The sequence below is a fragment of the Homalodisca vitripennis genome, chromosome 1, assembly GCF_021130785.1.
Source record: "Homalodisca vitripennis isolate AUS2020 chromosome 1, UT_GWSS_2.1, whole genome shotgun sequence".
NCBI classification, from domain to species: Eukaryota; Metazoa; Arthropoda; class Insecta; order Hemiptera; family Cicadellidae; genus Homalodisca; species Homalodisca vitripennis.
In genome coordinates this window covers 197343198-197363395 of record NC_060207.1, presented here as the reverse complement: position 1 = coordinate 197363395, position 20198 = coordinate 197343198, and the positions used below count along the sequence as shown (strand labels likewise).

At 31.3% G+C, this 20198-nt stretch overlaps 1 protein-coding gene across 1 annotated transcript in view; it reads left to right on the top strand.

The window, feature by feature from the left end:
• Nucleotides 1–19691, top strand: part of LOC124354517 (hemicentin-2) — a 352415-nt gene extending 332724 nt beyond the window's left edge. Inside the window, exons 9-15 of the mRNA XM_046805044.1 lie at nt 2387–2546; nt 7549–7845; nt 9194–9339; nt 9991–10165; nt 14246–14491; nt 16221–16291; nt 16403–19691. Of these exons, the coding sequence (XP_046661000.1) occupies nt 2387–2546; nt 7549–7845; nt 9194–9339; nt 9991–10165; nt 14246–14491; nt 16221–16291; nt 16403–16612 (1305 nt within the window). The 3' untranslated portion in view covers nt 16613–19691. The remainder of the gene's footprint in view (nt 1–2386; nt 2547–7548; nt 7846–9193; nt 9340–9990; nt 10166–14245; nt 14492–16220; nt 16292–16402) is intronic.
• The last annotated feature ends 507 nt before the right edge of the window (nt 19692–20198 follow it).

Sequence of the window (20198 nt, the reverse complement as noted above, 5' to 3'; positions counted from 1 at the left end):
ATATTCACCACAACTTAAATTTTGAATTTATTTAAATGTGAGGCATTTAGTAATTTATAATTAGGTGTCTGACCTAGCAGCTGTCCTATCAAAATTCCTCATAAAACAAAAAAAAAAATAAAAAAACTATTGGTGCATGTAAATGATTAATACATTTAGGATAGATTCATATATTTAGTATTAGGTTGGTGGCAATCTATTTGGTATAAATTATGCAGTACAGTATTTAATTAATATTAAACATTTTACTACCAATGGTACAGTGTCACCCTCATCCTACTTGTATTTGCAGAGTAGACTACTATAATGAAATTGTGTTTAGAAAAATGTCGATGTAACATTTATTTAATAATACAAGTTATATGCATTGAGAACTGACTGATTTACATTGTGGATGTTGAAACACGGAATATTTATACTGCTGAGCAAAAATTGAGTTACCTAAATTATATACAATAGTATGTAGCTGATGTATCCATTTTCGAACTACATAAAATGGGCTATTATAAAACAGTTAGCTTTCCTTTAGAATGTAGAAATAGTATTTCATCACTTGCACATTAGTATTTTCTTTCCGGTCTGACCTTTCACAAAAATCATAAATAGTTTTTTGATGGATAACATGTATTTTACAATATTTTTTTTTGATAATTTTGTTTCTAAATGTATGAAGTAGTATGAACTTGTCGAAAAATAATAGTTTCATAGTTAAGCGTTATTTATTTACGTCTTCTCATAGTAGAACACGAGAAGAGAGTATTTGTATTTTTTTACTGGAAAAATCATAAAAAAATGGCCATACAGGATACACAGTCCGGTTGTAATGTGAAACTTTCCATGCATACGTTTATCGGAGGAGGTAAAACGAAACAAAACTCTAGCAAACACTGGGTGAATATCAATGAACAAGAAATCGCTAAGTGAGGAGCTGCATTCCAATAACTCAGGTAGCAATGTGCGACTGTGGGGGTTTAGTATTCCCAGTTCAATATGGCGGCTCGCTTGGTATCGGCCTGGATCCAATTTTGTTATGATATCGCAGCGCGCCGCACCCCCGGCTATCACGTTATATGTAGATTATTCGCGCTTGTCTCTTATAGCGCTACACAATTCCCTCTGTATCCTGGACGTGATCGTTGTGTCGTCGATTGTCCCTTTTTATACGAGAACTTATTGCTGTGTCTTTTTGTTGTTCCCGATAGGCAACTCGGTCTGTATTCTACTTCTACATTACGTTCGGCGCTGTTCTGCTTATTAAAGTTAAAATTTTAAACGTACATACTAGTACATGTACAGATAAACATGTTCTAGTAATATATAATTTGCTATATTTTCTCAAAGTAGTAATAATATTCAATTTTAAATTAAGTAACGCGCTCATAAATTGTATAGACAATAGAACACTATACATAGAATTATAACTGTTGCCATTTTTGAAACTACTAATAAAAATGCAGTTAATGTAATTAAAATATTGGTATAAAATATCAATGCATGTTCGATTGTACGAGGCTGTGCAACTGTGAGACAATGCATTTATTAGGTACGGTATTGTATACGCTACACTTTTTTCTAACCTTACAATACATTTCTCAGATTTATTGAAGCCTATAACCCAGAAGGACAACTCGAGAATGGATTGAGCTACTGATTTAAAATTTTGCATGCAATTTTATTTCTAGATAGACAAGATCAACTTGCTGAAGGTGCATCCCCCTTAGGAAATTAGGCTACTTTGAATAGGTGAAAGGGAAAAAATAACAAAGATATTATTATTGTCGGTATTACATTTTCAACGGTATTAGTTTCAAAGAAATCCGTCAAGGCATAACCAAGCACTACGTTAACGTTGCATTTTATAAGTGGACTTTTTGTTTTTTGTTTTTGACTTTAAATATTTTCAGCAGACGCCATTTTGGGTTATTAAGAAACATAACACAATCATGGTTTTTATTTTCCTCATACCTTTTCAAACCTATGTGCCAAATTTACTTACTTTAACTTTACTTGTTTTAAAGGTAATAATTTGTTAGTACAAAATCACGGATAGCGGCTATGAGAAAATTGGAAACAGTATTCATCATTTTTAGCTTAGAATCACACATAACATCTAAAAATTTATAGCCAGCCTAACCTTTTTGTTACACTCTGTATGTAACTTTGAATATTTTACACAAAAATGCACATCTACATGTTTTAAGATAGTAATGACTCTTTTTGGGATTTATTTAGTTTTACATTTATAACTAAAGTTATCAATGGAGGATATATGAAGTGACATAGGTCTGCTTGAGCTCTACGTATGTGGTCAAAAAGGTGGACGGATGTGTGTTAATGAAGGACTGGAAACCAGTCAATGATATCGTGTCATGTTTCGTGCATACAGGGGCAAGTACTGGCGCAGAACATGTCTAATGGGGTGATCTTCAGCACCCACAGCCTGGTACTGCAGGGGGTGACCAGGCACAATGCTGGGAGCTACACCTGCGCCGCTGTCAACGCTAAAGGGGAGACCACTAGTGAAGCTGTTACTTTGCGTGTCCAGTGTAAGTTCCTATGTTCGTTATATTGTGTAAGGTGAATAGGGGAATTATTGTACATAGATTATGATATAAGCGGAATATATGCTTGCCTATAAATGTACGGTTGTAACTTGTTGTTATTGTTTTGTGAAACTTTTGAATGCTAGATCTCTATATTCACCATTACGTATTTTAATGAAAAATATAATTTAAGAATTCAATAACTGAAATTCATATAATAGATTCACAACCTATAAATATTGTAAATATGAATATTTACAGGTTTGTGTAATTTATGCACCATTCATACTGTTTCATGATATACTGTAAAACTTATTAACTTATTTTTATTCTGAGATTAAGATGATCAAACTAGAAAGTGTATTATAGTTTGAAATAAAGTAAAAACTGGTTTAATCAGTGTGAATAGTAAAATGGTTGCTTTTCGCAAATCATGAGATTGTCCAAGTTCATAATCAAATTCCTTAATATCAATTTAAGATTATGTTTTCCCTTTCAATACTTTACTCAATGTATTGTTTTATAGGTTAGGCTACATATATTTGAAAAGAAATATTATACGAGAATATAGAATCTAAAGATAAACAATTTATCTCAATTACTAAACAATATCCATAAAGAAACCCCTTTGTAAAATTACTTTAAGAAAGAACGTACAAGCTCAATCAATTTGAAGTGTAGATAATTGAACCCATTATTATTGTACTCATATTTTAAGGAATACATTTATTAATTATATATCAATCCTAAATTTTTACTATATTCAGTTTATAAATTTATATTTCGTCACGATTAAAATTTATTTAAATAAATAATTGCGTGTTAAAAGTGTTATAAATACATAGTGGCCTGGTAACCTCCATATTTGTGCATTTACGCTTTAGAATTAAACTATATTTTGTGTGCCATGGCTATTGAAATATAGTAAAAGTTTTGAATATCCAAATTAAACTTTATGTTTTTTCTCACCTTCTTCTATTTTGACCAATACGCGTCTTATCCTCCATTAGTTTGTTTAGTGAATATTCCGTACCTATATTTTTACTTATCCGCTCATGCAAAAAGAGTTTAAAATGTCATTGTAAAGTTATAATATTTTATAGTTTAAAAAAGTAATAGATGTGAATATAGAAATCGACAATCAAAAGCGAAACGAGAAAATATTTAGTCGTAGTTCTACCTGTCATTTGAAATTAAGTAGTGATCATATACAATGTTAAATCATAAAATTAAATTTGTCTTCAATATGAATTTAGGTTAGCTCAATATATATATGTCCACTAGTTTATTTTTATTTACTCTATATGTTCTATATGGGATGCTACGTTTAAATTAATTGTATAAAAACATTAATGTATTACCTGAGTTTAAATATATTTATTATTTGGGCTTACTCAAACTACTAAAAGGGAATTCTACGAATCGTAACAACCATTTCAAAAAGTCAATATAAACACTTGATAAAACTGTCACTACAAAATAACCCCTTTTGTACCTAAAAAAGTGTAGTTAAATGTAAAATCCAGTGTAGTTTGATGTATATTTCTAACCCATTAATTCTTTTCCATTCCGTTTGAGGGTAAACAAACTATACATCACACAATTTTGCAATAACTGTTTAGTCAGTCGAGAGCGAATACATTTTATTTTAAACTTTGATGTAACAAATATTCTTCAAAAGTTTTGTAATCATTCGTGTATTCTTTCAGAAGAAAATTGGTATAAAGTGAACTTTCTAACGTACGAAGCTGACATACATCACCGCGTTTATAGTCGTTAAATCTTGCACACATCTTAGGCTTTTGTTTAGCTATCGCGCAGACAAAGAACACAAAGCTCGTCTTAAAGCCGAGTAATACACAATAACAGATGAGACCCTTACACACTGTGCCTCCGTGTAACATCACACAATATTGTCAGATGTGAGATGTGCGCCTCGTGATGAGTTTGCTATGTAATAACCGCTGCGACTAAAGGAAATGGCGCAACTGGAGCTCGTATTCATTTAACTGTAAGCTCCTTCGTTTTAACGAGAATGTGTGCAGGCATACTAATCCCGCCGGGTTGTACTTCCCATACTACCCTCCCTTAAACATACTGTTTCGTGTTATTTTCACAACCTGAGTGCATTTATCCTGGAGGGAGATTAACGTAGAATGGGATAGAAACTGTTTTACATCTTTGTGTTTATATATACTTTAAAGCAGAGGATTGTAGTAAAAACTGTATTAATTGTAAAAATATATGTTTGAACTAATCAGTAATATTCTAAGGCATTTCATCCGAACAAAATACAAAGCTTATTTATTTTAAACGCAGCAGAAAAGAAACGCACGATTATTCTATGGGCGAGTAATTTCTTACGGATCCGATGAGTTGTAAAACTTGTTAAAATTTAAAAAGATTGCCAACTATTGGTGAGGTTTGCGAAGAAGTTAGACAGATTTGCGATTTAAAAAATAAAAAAAACATACGATAGCAAAAACTTCATTTCCATTTGGCCCAACAATGGTTTTGACCATTGATACATAACCTGGTTGTCTTTGACAAGAAAGTCAAAACACTAATCGAGTATCCTCAATTTCAATGGCAATTTTTTACTTCTAACCCTGTGTTACTATGCGAGAACGTGTATATGCATATGCGTGCTTCAGGGTAGAAAAGTTTTAATATGGGGATGTCCATAAAAATGCAACATTATTATTGAGAAGAAGCTCTAAATTAAAGAGATTTTGTGGAACTAAAGTTGTAACTAAACTCAAAACGTGGTTAGAGCGAAGGGGACAAAAATTACACATCTTAATAAAGACTATTATTTAACAATTACATTAAAGGCTTCAAATGAGGAGCAACATCCATATACAATACACACTGGTAGTCGCCAGTAGGAGGCTATGGTTCCAAAGACCGAGAGGTGTTCTGGTACTGCGTTCAAAATATAGCGTGATCTCCTACCAACCAGAGTTAAAAGAAGCGATCAATTGATCTGTCAAACCAGTAGTTTTTATGGTCAGCCAGTGTCCCTTATTAGAGTTATGTATAAAGTACATATGTCCAAAAATATATACTATATTCAGTAAAAAGTATTGAGAGTAAAAATATTTTTAGAACAATTTTATAAACAATATAAAACGTATATTTCGACATGAAAAGTAGCTTCCGGAGTGACGGAGTATCCAGTAAGGTCGTCTCGTGACGAGACCCCATAACGTCTAGGATCCTAGATCCAATTTACATAGTATAACAGATTGGCTATTCTTGAAATCGAGGACAGTTTTACCTTAGAAAGAACGCGATCGTCAGCCACACTTATTTTGATTGACGACGAAATAGGAAGATAATGGAATGGTTAAAAATATAAAGTTAAAATTATTCCTCACACCATATTTTCATTTGCATAAAGGTTGTTACTGACGAAGAATTGTTATCCATACCATACTTTTCTTACGTTACCATACGTACATAAACCAAATCTTAAGACACGTACATACACGTTAAATCAATAGCAGCTAAACATAATATACATACCCTTATATTGGTAATTTTCATTCTCTTTATCTGGTCTGATAGTGATATAAGTATTTTTGTACACTCACGCAACTATGGTGGGAAGGGTTGATTCAATGTGAATTGGGCCTTACTCCAATTTATCTTTCTCTTAGAGTAGCGCCAGAAATCTGACACTGTCGGGGACTCGATTCCTGGAATCTGGAGACATGTTCGCTCGCCTGAAAAGTTCCAAATACATCTTCAAATATATTACACTATATTCTGTAATTTAGATGTCTCTGATGTCGAAATTATATTAAAAGTCAATTTTGAGCTTCGTCGTAGACCTTTCTTTGGGTACTTTAGACGCCCTTTTCTAAAGTTAAAACATGTATCAGATGTAGTTATAAAACTATAGGAATATGATTTTTAATCCATATGAAAAACTATAAGTATAAAACCAACGTCATAATAACATGTTATAATATGTATCAGTATTATACACAAATGAATCAAATCATATGAATATACAGAAATGTTGTTAAATATTTGTTTGAGATTGTTGATTTTCATGAAATACGATTTTCTTACTCGGTTTGGAGTAAATAAAATGTATTTCTATAACATAAGTTTTTAATGGTTAATCATTAAATTACTGGTTTCGGACATTACATTTTGCAAAAATTCGTTTTTTAATTTCTTGCCCTTCTTTAAGTTTGGATGATCTAAATTATAGATTTTGTTTCTCTTTTACGTGTATATACAACTCACCATACGTGTTTCTTATATATATATATATATATATATCTTTTATATTTGTACAAATCATAATTGGCTGAGTGTAAAATGAGTTGTACTTCTGCAGTCCCTTCCAAATCCTTGTTTTATTTGGCTAGATATCTAAAACGTATAAACTATCCAACGGAGAAGGCTTGAGAAATTCAGCTGAAATTTTTGTAAGTTTAGCAAATATTGGTCTACTCAAGCTATAAATTTATAAAAAAGCTAAATATCACCTACAACATCATTTATTTAATATTATTTATATAAATACTGTACTATCCTCTAAGCATTTATTTTCCTAATGTTAATTTATGCGAGATGACTACATTTACAACTATCGTAAATAATTTAAATAAATTTTGATGTTAACATATTTTTTATGTTAAGTAATGGGATACTAACCCAAATATAATAATTAAAGTGATACAGATATTCGAGAAATAGGTAACAGTTTTGAGGTGTTAACAGAAATTTGAACCAATATGACAAAATATTGTAAATATTAATTTAGAAAATGATCACAATATATTCTTAAAAAATAACGAGTGAATTATGGAATTGGAATGAAGGCAACATTTATATTATTAATTATGGTGTTAAAATTTATATAATTTATTTCAGTTTTCAACACCCGCCTTTTAGGCTGTAACGTAGCGTTAAATGATGTGCATACCTAATTAATCCAAATAAGTCCATATGGTAAACTCCTATTTAATATTGTCGGTGGTTCCAGTCGCCCCCGTGTGCAGACTGGATGAACCGACCATCGTTGGTGCCTCCATAGACGAGGTGCTGCGGGTCAGGTGTGAGGTCCAGGCGGACCCAAGCGATGTGAGCTTTGTGTGGCAGTTCAACAATAGTGGCGAGAGTTTCGAGGTGCCGCCCGAGAAGTACGCGACCAGCAACGGCAGCACCAGCGAGTTCCGATACACCCCGTCCTCGGAGAGGGACTACGGCACCCTCACGTGCTGGGGCAAAAACAAGATAGGTCGACAGGTGGAGCCGTGCGTCTACCAGCTAGTGCCGGCCTGTGAGTAGTATATTATAGTCTTTTATAAGCCACAAACATAGGCTGCTAGAAATATCAGAATATTACACTATCTGTTATATTAAAAGAAGTCTAAATTTACTTCCAATCTTGTTTAATAATATTTTCACTGTAATCATTGAAACTGTTATACAGGGTGTAACACAAGACTCTATATAATCTTTAGAATAATGTTTCCTAGAATAATGTTTTTAGAAGCTAAAAGCGAAATGTTACCAATTGTCTGTCTGTTTTCGTTTATCATGTGTCTGTCTATAGGTAGTTTCAGTTCAATCTTTATTGTAAGAAACCATAATGATATAAAACTCCAATTCGGTATAATTATTTGTCTTGCAATCTCAAATCAAGATAAACATAATACTATATAATCATATCACGTCTTAGTGTTTCGGACAGTTTATGTTTCTTAATTTTAATACCTTAAGCTAAATAACGAAATAAGATTAGGAATATTTTGAATAATAATAAATAAGCGTTTCTAAATGTAAGTACAAAAACTTTGAAACGTAGATAATAAAACTTTCCCCAATAAATAATACAGATATAATGCTTGAAATGCACTTCATTATGACCGCAATAAAAATATTGCCGTACATTACAACAGTTTTAAATTAACATAAACACTATCCTTTTTAAAATTTTTAGGGTTCTACCTACACTTGTTTCTTAAATAAAAAGTAAAAACAAAAAAACACATACATACAAAGAGATGGCAAATAAAACGAGATAGACTGTTGGTTGCATTCAGTTTTTTATTCTCCATGATCATGGGAATATATCCTAAAGTTTAGGAAGAATACTTTTTTATACTGAATAATTAGAAAAATCAGATAGTTCTATTTTAATTTACGTTGTTAAAAAGTATAATATTATTTACAATCCCAATAAAAGAAACTTAATATGATATACTACTACTGCAATACAAATTGTATTATTGTTTGATTTGTCCGCCAAGCTATTTTATATCCTAAAAACATATGGACAACTCTGATATAACTCCTAATGTACAAAATAGTTATAATTTGTTTAAACATGTAAGTTAAGGTACTAGTTGTGCAACAGTATTTCTTTCTTAAAGAACTCATCCATGTTATGAGGAGGAATTAAACAAAACAAAAGATCTGTGATGATCAATGTTAATAGAAAAATACTTATAATTATCAAACAATAATAGGCGTAGTCTACTACATGGCCGTTTATTTAAAAAGAAAATTTATAATATATAAATGATATATGGAGTCTTAATTCCTTATATATAACATTAATCTAAAACATAAAAATATCCTGATATTTTAAAACGAATTGCTGTTATTTAATTAACGTTTTGCAGCAAAACCAAGTTCGCTGAAGAACTGCACACTGCGGTCTACGGTAAACACTACAGGAGATTGGCTTGAAGTAGAATGTGTCTCCGGCTTCGATGGAGGCATGCCCCAGACCTTTCACCTGGAGGTGGTAGATCCAGCAACTTCACAGGTATGAGCTTCCAGAGGTGCAAACTCACTAGTTTAAACCACTTGTAGAGATAGTTGATAGTGATCAGGAACTCCTAGAGTCTTCAACCTTTCAGAGTCTGGAGGTTTCGTAAAACGAAAGTTTTACATTTTCACATTTTACAAAATTTTGAAAATAGGAATTTATACTCTTTCTATGGGTTAAAACCTATTGTGTAAGAGGTATTTTGATGGGATACAAAATAATTAAAAAATAAAGAACACATGCTAATTAACAAGCTAAAATCATATTTTAAAATTATTATATTATTTAAAGTAGAAAAAGTACTGTGCAAAAATAACTTACATACATAATTTTATACTTCGAAATCTATAAAAAGCAAGAAACATCCTAACTTTACACTTGTAGAGTGTAACGCAGAGCACAACAAATGTTGCAAAACCATAAGTGGAAAGTGTAACCTGGGAAAAATATAATATCCACCGATCCTGTGAAATGGTGGTGACATCTGCATAAATTCAACTGAGGAGAGCAGATTTTAGGTATTTCAGGGGATTAAGTGTTTCAACTTTTATAACATATAAAAATTAAAAGCGACCATCTTATTATTGTTATATATAAATAACGAAAGTCTCATTATTCCATCGAAGATATAATTGTATTATTTAACAGGTACGCCTCAACCTGACAACCTCGGTGGTTCCTGCTTTCCGAGTGGAGCTTGCCTCTCTTCAGCAGGGTCAGGCCGCTACCCTGCAGTTGGTCCTTTACGCCGCCAACCAGAAGGGACACAGTGACTCAGTTGTGTTGGAGGATATTGCCATCAGAGATGCCGAAAAGCGTACCGGTAATATTTCACATTAGTGTACCTACACGTGCTGTAGCGGCTACTATTTCAAATCTTCAGAAGGATAATTGACTATAAATGACAACTACTAGAAACAGCAAACCCGAAATAAAAAAAGAGAACTTTAATTTAAAATTTCAAAGCTATATTCAGCCAATGTTATTAAGATTATTTCTAAATATTGAGTTATCCCAATAGAAATAAATGCATTATTAATTGAAAACATTTAAATCGTTAAAAATAAATATAATAAAAATGAAAAGTAATATAAATTCATTTAATATAAACGATTGTTATAAGTAATATTATATAGTAGATGAATATTAATGGTTTTTCCTACAATCCTAATAATAATTATTCATTTAAGTTCGTTATATCAGATTTACACTCCAAAACAGATGTAAATTTATGAAGATGTAATGATTAAAGTATGCTTAAATTATGAGATATTCTCATAATTGCTTGTAATTAATAATCAATTAGTGTTAATATTCTATGTTTAACGCATTTAAAACATTAAGTAATAAGTGTGATTATGTCTACCTTATCATTTTATTTGGTTTACCGAGAATTATCAGACTAAAGACGAAATAAAATATAATCGATCTTTAAACCTTGTACAAGAATATTTAGCAAACATGCAAGTTCATGTACATGTATGAAAAATAATGTGTACATGTACATTTATAAGTATGTCCTAAACATGTATGAGTGTGTGTTTATAAGACGCTAAAACACCACGTCCCTAATTGATAGTTGATTTCGTAACTGCATTATGCAACCAAGTAATATATTTCTTTAAAAACTTTTAGGGCTTAGAAATGTTTTGTAACAGTATCTGAGCCAACCCGGAGGAGGGGGATGTAATTAGAAAAGTTGGACTGAAAACCATAAAAAGAACTCATTAAGCACTGCAACAGTGTAAACATGAAGAACTCGTACAATAACTGAGTTGTTGTTTCACCAGACTTCATTACTCCCTGGACATAATTTTTATTCAGGTCTGGTTTGTTTTTAATAATCACCCGTATTTGCTTAGTCCTGGTCATTTCAAACTGAACCAGTGTTAAATAGTGTTTAGAGCTACCGTTTATGTTTAGAGTTTAAATTAATCTTCTTCACATTTCATGTATTCCATACTCTATAATTGACACAAAAACTAAATAAAACTAATTTAACTGATATACTTCTATTAACCATTTATATTTTTCAAGAATTCTTAGTAGGGAGTAAATATTTTATACTACGTATTGTCATACTTTTGGTGTACACAATTGTATTTCTACTTACTTTTACATGAACCAATGTGAAGTTATGAAAAATTGTATGGATACCGTTCCACTGTATTTGATAAGATTGTGCGAATTGAAGTATTTTACAATAATGATCTCTGATTACAAGTGTGGTATAGTTTTATTATAATACTACTGTAAATATTAACTTATGGCTGAAATTATCCAAAAGGATTATAAATTTGTTTATGTTTACATTTATGGTGTTTAATCTTCAAATATCACAGTTGTAAGTTAGATTAATTAGTTTAAGGAAACACGAATGTCTCGTACGAACCACTCGTTTCATAACTGAAACTAAAGACGTGAAGTAGAGTACAAAATCCCAACACAAAAATATATAACAAAACAAACTATGGCTTAATACAATAATGTATTACGGATCGTATAGGCCTAAGTTCTGACTGAAATAAAACATTATTGGAAGCTTGGAGATTGGCACGTATTGACTGGGTAATGTAACCGCTAATGAACTAATCGCTCAAAACATTAATAGGCTTAACCATACATTGAGATCGATAATGGCCAAACAATTGGTTTTACATAAAACCTGGCAAAAGCCATAGTGTAAAATAACATGATATACAAAAATAGTCTGGTAGTATTCTAACCCAATCACGAGATATTCCAAGATGAATCACAAAACGCCTACGCTGTCAAGATGTTTGAGCAAAGTTTTGGAACATTTTGCGTGAACACTTTTATTACCTAAGTCTAGTAAAGGAATCACAAAGGATTTTACCAAACAATTTCACTCCGCTGACAAGTTTTTTATGGAATTAATTTCACAATGTAAGAATCGTCACTTTGCACTAAAACCCGTTTAGAGTAACACTTAACTCACTATCATAGTTTTACTTGTTTTATAAATTAACAAAAAACATCCTTATAGTCAAACGAAAATGTTATAATATCTTATGAAATTTTACCATGTTTATTTATTTGATACCTACACTTTTGAGTTTAGTTTGGTTTTCATTTGCCTTTAGTGAAACCCCAACATATCGCTATTTTACAATAGCAGGAGATGGGAGCGACGTGATTCATAATCTGGTTTACTAAACGTTCGGGCTAATTTATCCTTGTCATGAAAATTACCTCCTGCTCTAGTTTTTATGTCCACTACATTGGTGTACAACAAACTTTTAATTTTCCTCTATAATCTTAATACCCCGATCATCTTCACCTTTTGATACTCCAACCCTGTAAACTGACCCCTGGTATAGTTTTCTTTAGGTCACAACAAAACATCTTACATGAGTGATAACAGTCTCTAGACCTGTGTTCACCTTATATTCGTATATCCACCATACAAATGTCCGTTAACACCTAAAAACCAACTAATCAAAAAGCAACTAATCTTAGAGTTTTTTTTATTTCCTACTTTTATCAACTCCTTAAATGTGTCGAATACTCAAATAGGAACTAACCTACCAGTAAAACGAAGGTATAATCTATAATATACCCAGTGGTGGGTAGGAGTTTTAGGGTGTGTACTTTACAGTCTGTCTGCTCATATCGTAAACAATACAGCGTTAGTTATCGTACACCTTCGTTTGATGGTCATAATTTATTGTATTCTTTATTAATTGTAAAAAATACGACAGTAATGTTGTATTATCAATTTTATATGTTGAATTTTATGAGAACTAGGCATCATATAGATGCCTTTATAGAAACATACATATGTTTTCTTTCCCATCAAAGAACCTTGAAGCACTTAATGAATCCTTTTCGATTAGGTTCATGCTGGTCCAGTACACCTTCGTTTGATGGCCATAATTTATTGTACGCTGTATTCTTTATTAATTGTTAAAAATACGGCAGTAATGATGTATGATCAATTTTATATGTTGAATTTCATGAGAACTAAGCATCATATAGATGCCTTTATAGAAACCTACGTATGTTTTCTTTCCCATCAAATAACCTTGAAGCACTTAATCAATCCTTTTCGATTAGGTTCATAGAGGTCCAGAATCCGATATTTAGACAATGAAGGTTATCCCGTATGCTCTAGAATGCCGAAATGGCAACACTTTCTTATTCTATGTTGTAATAAATGATGTATCGTAATGAATAAAGACTCACATATGAATCACATAATAGAACCGATTATTGAGAAACTACATATTCATTTACTATCAAATCTTTCATAAGCACTTAAAAAAAGCAAGTTTTCATCAGACTTTAAAGACCTAGTAGGTTCAAAGAACTATTTGAATGATGAGTTCACCTTCCTTGAAGCGTCTGGTGTCTAACTGTAAAAAATTATGAGTTAAAAATTTCTTAGGGTCTCTTACAAATTTTGTGACGGAGAAGCTCTAAACGAACCTTCACATCGTTTCGACATCAAATACACCTATAAATAGATGAATTAACAGTCTCATTGTCTCATCAGGTTTACAATTGAGTAACTAGATATGTTTGGCACAATCTTCAAGCAAAGTGGACCAACCGAGTTTTCTAAACATAACGTAGCTATGATAGGAAGGGTCGAATCAATTTGAATGTCGAGTTTAGCTCCAGTTCACCTTCCTTTTATTGAAACTTTTGATATCTAAACTAGAAGGTTCAAACTGAATCAACTCTTCCTACCATAGCTATATTATATCAAAGAACTAGTTTCAAAATTGTTAAATGTTACTCATCTGCAGAGAAATAGTACCACGTGAATTACATTTCCTCTCCTGTAGTATAGTTCACTATTTCAGTCGTAAGTAACTATTTAATTATGATGCTATTTACATTCCATAGGAGAGTGGTAATGTATGTGTGTATGTGACAGAATGGGTCGGAGGCGGCAGTACTATCAGCATGAACGGACTGTCGATGCTGGTCGGCGGAATGGTCGCGGGGGTCCTCGTCGCTATCCTGATAGTAACGATGATAGCACTCCGCAGACGACACTCTACGCCTCAGCACCTGCAGACTAGTGTCAAGCAGCTGGAACTGACTCACGGCGATCAGCACCGCTACGTCGTCGCTTACCAACTCAAACCTGAAACTAAACAACCGGATATTCTCAGTAGAAGTGAGTAGTTTCCATTACAGTAGCTGCGTAGTTAAGGCTATCGTAAAAATATATCATATCATCATGGAATTAGGACGGTTAAGATTTCGTCTACAAGAAAGTAACACTCTAGGATGTACCATAATGCATTTCCATTATTTACCAAGTTATTATTTAATTTTATTTACCGGTAAACACATATTTAAAATAACAGGAAGCCTCAATAGTGTAACGTTCTACAAATTATCATAGTTCAAACCAGGTAAATTTGCATCCATAAATGGCCAAAATATGTTGTATATTCAAACATGTTAAGTAAAAACGCTATAATGAAAATGTGTTTATACAACTAAGCTTAGATATCTCAAGACGATCACTGTGAACGAAAATTTAAAAAAAATTACTCATGATCATTACAAAAACTTTGCTACATACATTTTATTTATTTTTTTATGAGAGGCCGATCCCCTTTTAAGCTTTATTCTGTGCGTCCTCATGGGCCACTGGCCTATGCGAGGACCAAACAGAATAAAGGGGAAAGTCGATACAGTACGAGGTTGATTGTACTGATAAAAATGCAACGGTCACGGACTTTGAACCTGCGCTATCTCTAACTCGGACCTAAAGTCCAATGACTTAGACCGCTCGACCATCGGCACTCCCATTCAATGGAAATTATTCATTGAAAATTTAAAAATTATAACTATATATGGGCTAATATTTAACTTAATAGTTTTTAAGGTACGAATTAAATGAGTAATAATAATTTTTAATCTAATTTTGTTACAGATTTAAATTTAAAATATATTTTTACATGGTAGCGATTTTTAAAACAAATAATTCTAACACAAATAACGAATTAAGTAAGGCTGAGTGATGTGTGATTACACTCGTGTAAAGAGCAAAGAGGGGTACTGTGATTACTGCATTGCAAGCTTGAATGGGATTAACCAGTCATTGAGACTTATCATAATTAACAAAAACAATAAACTTATAAAAGTAATTAATACAAAAAAAGGTTTACATGCACTAAATGTGCCTACATAAATAAAATTTAATGATATTGAACAGCGAGGACGCCTATTATTCGTTCAAACTTCAATTTGATATTATTTCACCAACAAACTATGTTTGTAAATATAGAGACAATAAATAATCTTTTAATAAATAATAATTATTAATTAACACACACACATACAAATATATATACATATATATATATATATATATATATATATATATATATATATATATATATATATATACATTAATTAAATTTGTATAGATGGCAAAAGCCGAATTTAATTTCAGAAATATTAAATCATAAAAAGTACTTGCTCCGCCGGGACTCGAACCTGGATCTCTCACTTGCCGGGTGAATGTGCTACCATTACACCACAGAGCCCTTACTTTTTACGATTCTATTATTTTGAATTAGCCGTATCTGTCATATATGCGTTTAAATAACCAAACTTACATATGATCGGAAGACCAAATACTTGTCAAACGACTTTTATTTACATTAATTAAATAAATTCCCGGCGGAGCAAGTACCTTATGTGATTCAATGTTTATTATATATTAAATAAAATAATAATGTTTCAGGTACTAGCGTACTTTAATTAGTATACACTCCTTTTTTTATTCCTTCCAGCGCCTGTTTATATTTCAACTTTTGGCAATGATTTAAATAAAAATCTGTACCTACATTAATCATAAGTTTATAGTAATTATTTCGATACTGTTTCAGTATCTGATGAACCCCTGGAGAGAGACGTTCCCTCATTATCATACAATGGGCCTGGAGTTATGGCCACTTTTGTGAGTACATATATTCATTAACGTGTAGATTTTACTTCACTTTTCTAGTGGAATAGGAATTACAAAATTCACGTCCTATTCAAGGTAACGCTATAGTTTGTTTTATTACAGATGTCTCCATGCACCAGCCCCACATGTTCGCTTCGCTCGGCTGGGTCCACGTCCGTGCCTATGAGGCCGACAACGATAGGGTTCACGCATAGCTCTCCACCGCCCCCACCCCTACCGCCTCTCGGGGTCAACATGAACATGAATGGCACACTCAGAGCCAAAGAGCACATATTGTCTAATACCATTCCTGGCCCAGAGAGCTGCGTATGAACCGGAATACTTGTCTAGAAACGCTGGATCTATCACTTTATATATCCTTGATACCAGATAAGTTCGAAACATACATTTTCTTAATTTCAATGTTTTACATCACAGCCATCTGTTAGTTAAATTAACTGTTATTTGGTGTGAATGGAAACTTATGATAATTAGCTATCAACTATTTTATAATTTATCTGGTATCAGAGATAATGGAGCTGTGTTTAAGTGTAAGTTGATTGGAGCAAAACTCTTTTATGCTGAATATTCCATGAAATAAAGTTATCTCTATCTTATATTTGTTACATCACCTAAAAGGACGTTTGTGCTTTTACGTTTCATTCACAATAAATGGTTACGCAGTAATACTGTTTACATAAATACAACTTGTAGAAGGAATTGATATTACAAATATGAATTGTGCTTACCACTTAATTTACTGAAAGGGATATAATTAAGATACAAAATTGTTTAAATGCCCGTCCCGTTTCCTAACATTGATAATAACGTTGTAAAATGAGTTTCTTACTTAATTTACTTAAAGAGAAATATATTAAACACTCAAAGTGCCAAAATGGCTGTTCAGTTTCCTCACATTAATTACGTTTCTAAATATATTAAACAATTAATAAGTTAATTTGCCAAAAACTATATTCTATCGCCTTCACATCGTCAGAAATATTATTGTTTGTCAACAAAAATAGTAGTTTGACAAGATTGCTTACATATTGCATAAACGGGAATATAGTGATAGAAAGTAACATTCTATTTTCACAATATAACAATAAGACAAAGACTTGTTGCAAGATGTTACATAGCAGCAGGTGGTGGCCATTCATTATGGACTATTATCTTTCCCAGTACAACCTAGGGCAGTATTGAACTGTTTCACTTCTCAATACACCCTGGTATACTTACAGCCACAATGTTTCTCGCGAATGAAACAAAATATAGATTTTAAATAGAAAATTTTTATCATGTTTTATATTCGAAAGTAAGATTCTCAGAGAAGTATAAGGTCATAAAGAAGATCTGTTCATAGTATTAAAATAATCTATGAGGTAAAATACATTAGGACCATGAAGAGATATATTCGTATTATCATTTCATTGATTTAGACTAAATAAAATACAATTTTAAATTTATTACACATTTCTGTTTTAAATATAAATATGGCCAGGTTATAAATAAGTTTTCATTGGCTATCATAACTTTTATTATAAAGAAAATTATAACTTGCTTTTAATTTTCTCAATCAGGCAAATATATGGGTACTGTGTAAAGAAAATATTTCGACCTTTATTTATTAAGCACCTAATGAGCGGTGCAAAAACACATAATGCCGGATTATCAGCATTTAGACATCCTTCTTATCAGAATGTTTCTGGGATTACTGTGAAATACAGTTTTAGGGAGATTACATAGAAATATGCCCATTGTAAACACCCTTATGACGGAATTTTCCTGGTTTTTTGTATTTTCTCCGTTCGTAATCCCCAGGATCCAAACCACGTAATCAGAAAATGTATATGCATTTATGTTATGCGATAAAATGCGAGCTTTTAAACACAATATCTGCCACAATGTTTTAATTTAATCGTCATAATTCAATGCAAAAACTTAGATAAATTCCTTAGTATGTCTTCATACCATTCAAAAATTTAAGGTTGTGGCCATTCGCATTCAATTCAAAAGATGTACTGGACTATTTCCCAATATTGACACAAAACAATTTTTTTACGTAAACCCCTTTTATTGTTTCTTTTTTCTATATATCTTAAGAATTCAAGATGGTAGTCATTCAAAATTTGGAAAATAAATGGTTTATCTATCAATTAATGTGTATTATAACAAAAAATAGTGATCCTAGAAGTCCAAAATCATTTAATAAAGTTTGTTATTGTGTTTTTTTTTAATATCTTGAAAGATATGCGGATAGTGGGCATGTAAAATCACAAATAATACACAAAATTACGTGAGTATTTGTGAACGCGATCTACCCTAGCTCTTAATACATTCAGACTTAATTTGGTACAGAGGCAATATTTGTGTATATCTTGAATAAGTTCTTTAGTCACTGGCATAAATCTTTTATTTCTGATATTTCATAACATTACATTAAAATTGCAATATTGAAAGTTATTATATGTGTGCTACAAATATTATTAAAATGTTAGATATATAATCATTACCGTTTATTACGAACTACTTACACTACAATTTTGTAATTAACACAGCTCCAGAATACAACGTTAAGTAAAAGTCTTGGACCACTATGCTCCTGTGCTAATAAAAAAAAGTTTTTACAGTGTGTTACTCTGTTTAGTGCTTTACACTATGCTTGGATACAGTATTATAAAAAATATGTATTTTCATAAAAAACTACGAAATTAGTGTTATTATTAGATTCGTATATTTTGTTTAGTTTCTCAATCAATCAACTGGATTTTTATGGATAAACCACTCCATATTCTATAAATAAATCTTAAAATTATGGTGGTATCTTTTACTCTTTGCTATTTTATAAAACTATTTATTTAAGGTTATTACGACAATATTGAACTTTTTCCTACCTAGGAATAATTTTTCTTTCTAACTGTTTATATCATTGTAGATGTGCCTTTAGTGTTTTACATGTATTTTGTAACAAACGTATAGTTAAATTTATTTCAAACTAAGTATGTATGACTTCTTATACTTTATATGTTTAGTCACCCAAAATTACATAGGCTTTAACAAAGAACGACATAAGCTTGCCTTATTATATTTTCTTTTCAGAATCTTAAACTTATGAGAAGGATACTGTTTTATACACTATCTGTATTAATATTTGTTATTAAATATGAAAAAAGCTTAAATGTACTTCAAAACCAACGGTTATGTTATATAACATTTAGTTTTCACGTAACATTGTACATAGATAAACATTTATACATAAATAAATTTGGTGATTCACACAGCGAATCGAGTGTTTTTATTTAAAACTTAAATGAGTTATAAATATATTTATGTAAATGTGTAAATAAAATAACTCTGATTTTACATATTGTTAGTGTTTATTACGATTGTACATATGAATGTTATGCTTGTGAATGACAAATATAAGATATTTAAATGTTTTGTAATGATTGTCTTGTATTTGCCTTCCCAGATGTATCTAAATGCTTTCCTTCCCTTGTACTGTATCTAAATGTACTAAAAAAGTAGAGAACAAACAATAAAAAGTAATAAATAATAGTCGCAGATGATTTTGTAACATAAAAAACTAATTTTAAACTAAAACAAAGATTCCTAAACACCATTAACATATTTAGCAAGTAATTTTAGTTTTCTTTTGAAGATGCAAGTCTATCAATAAAAGTAATACGATATGTATGGAAAAATTTTGAACCAAATTTTTATAGATAATCTAATATTATATGTAAAGTCAATTATTGAAAACATCATAGACAGTGTTAACTTACAATAAAAAATATTGTTTTAGTATTGTAAAAGATAAATGTGTATTGTAGAAAGGAAATTTTATAACATTTACATAAAAGTTACTGTAATAGCGGGTTTAAAATTGTGATATTGTTTAAAGAGAATTTTGATTGCC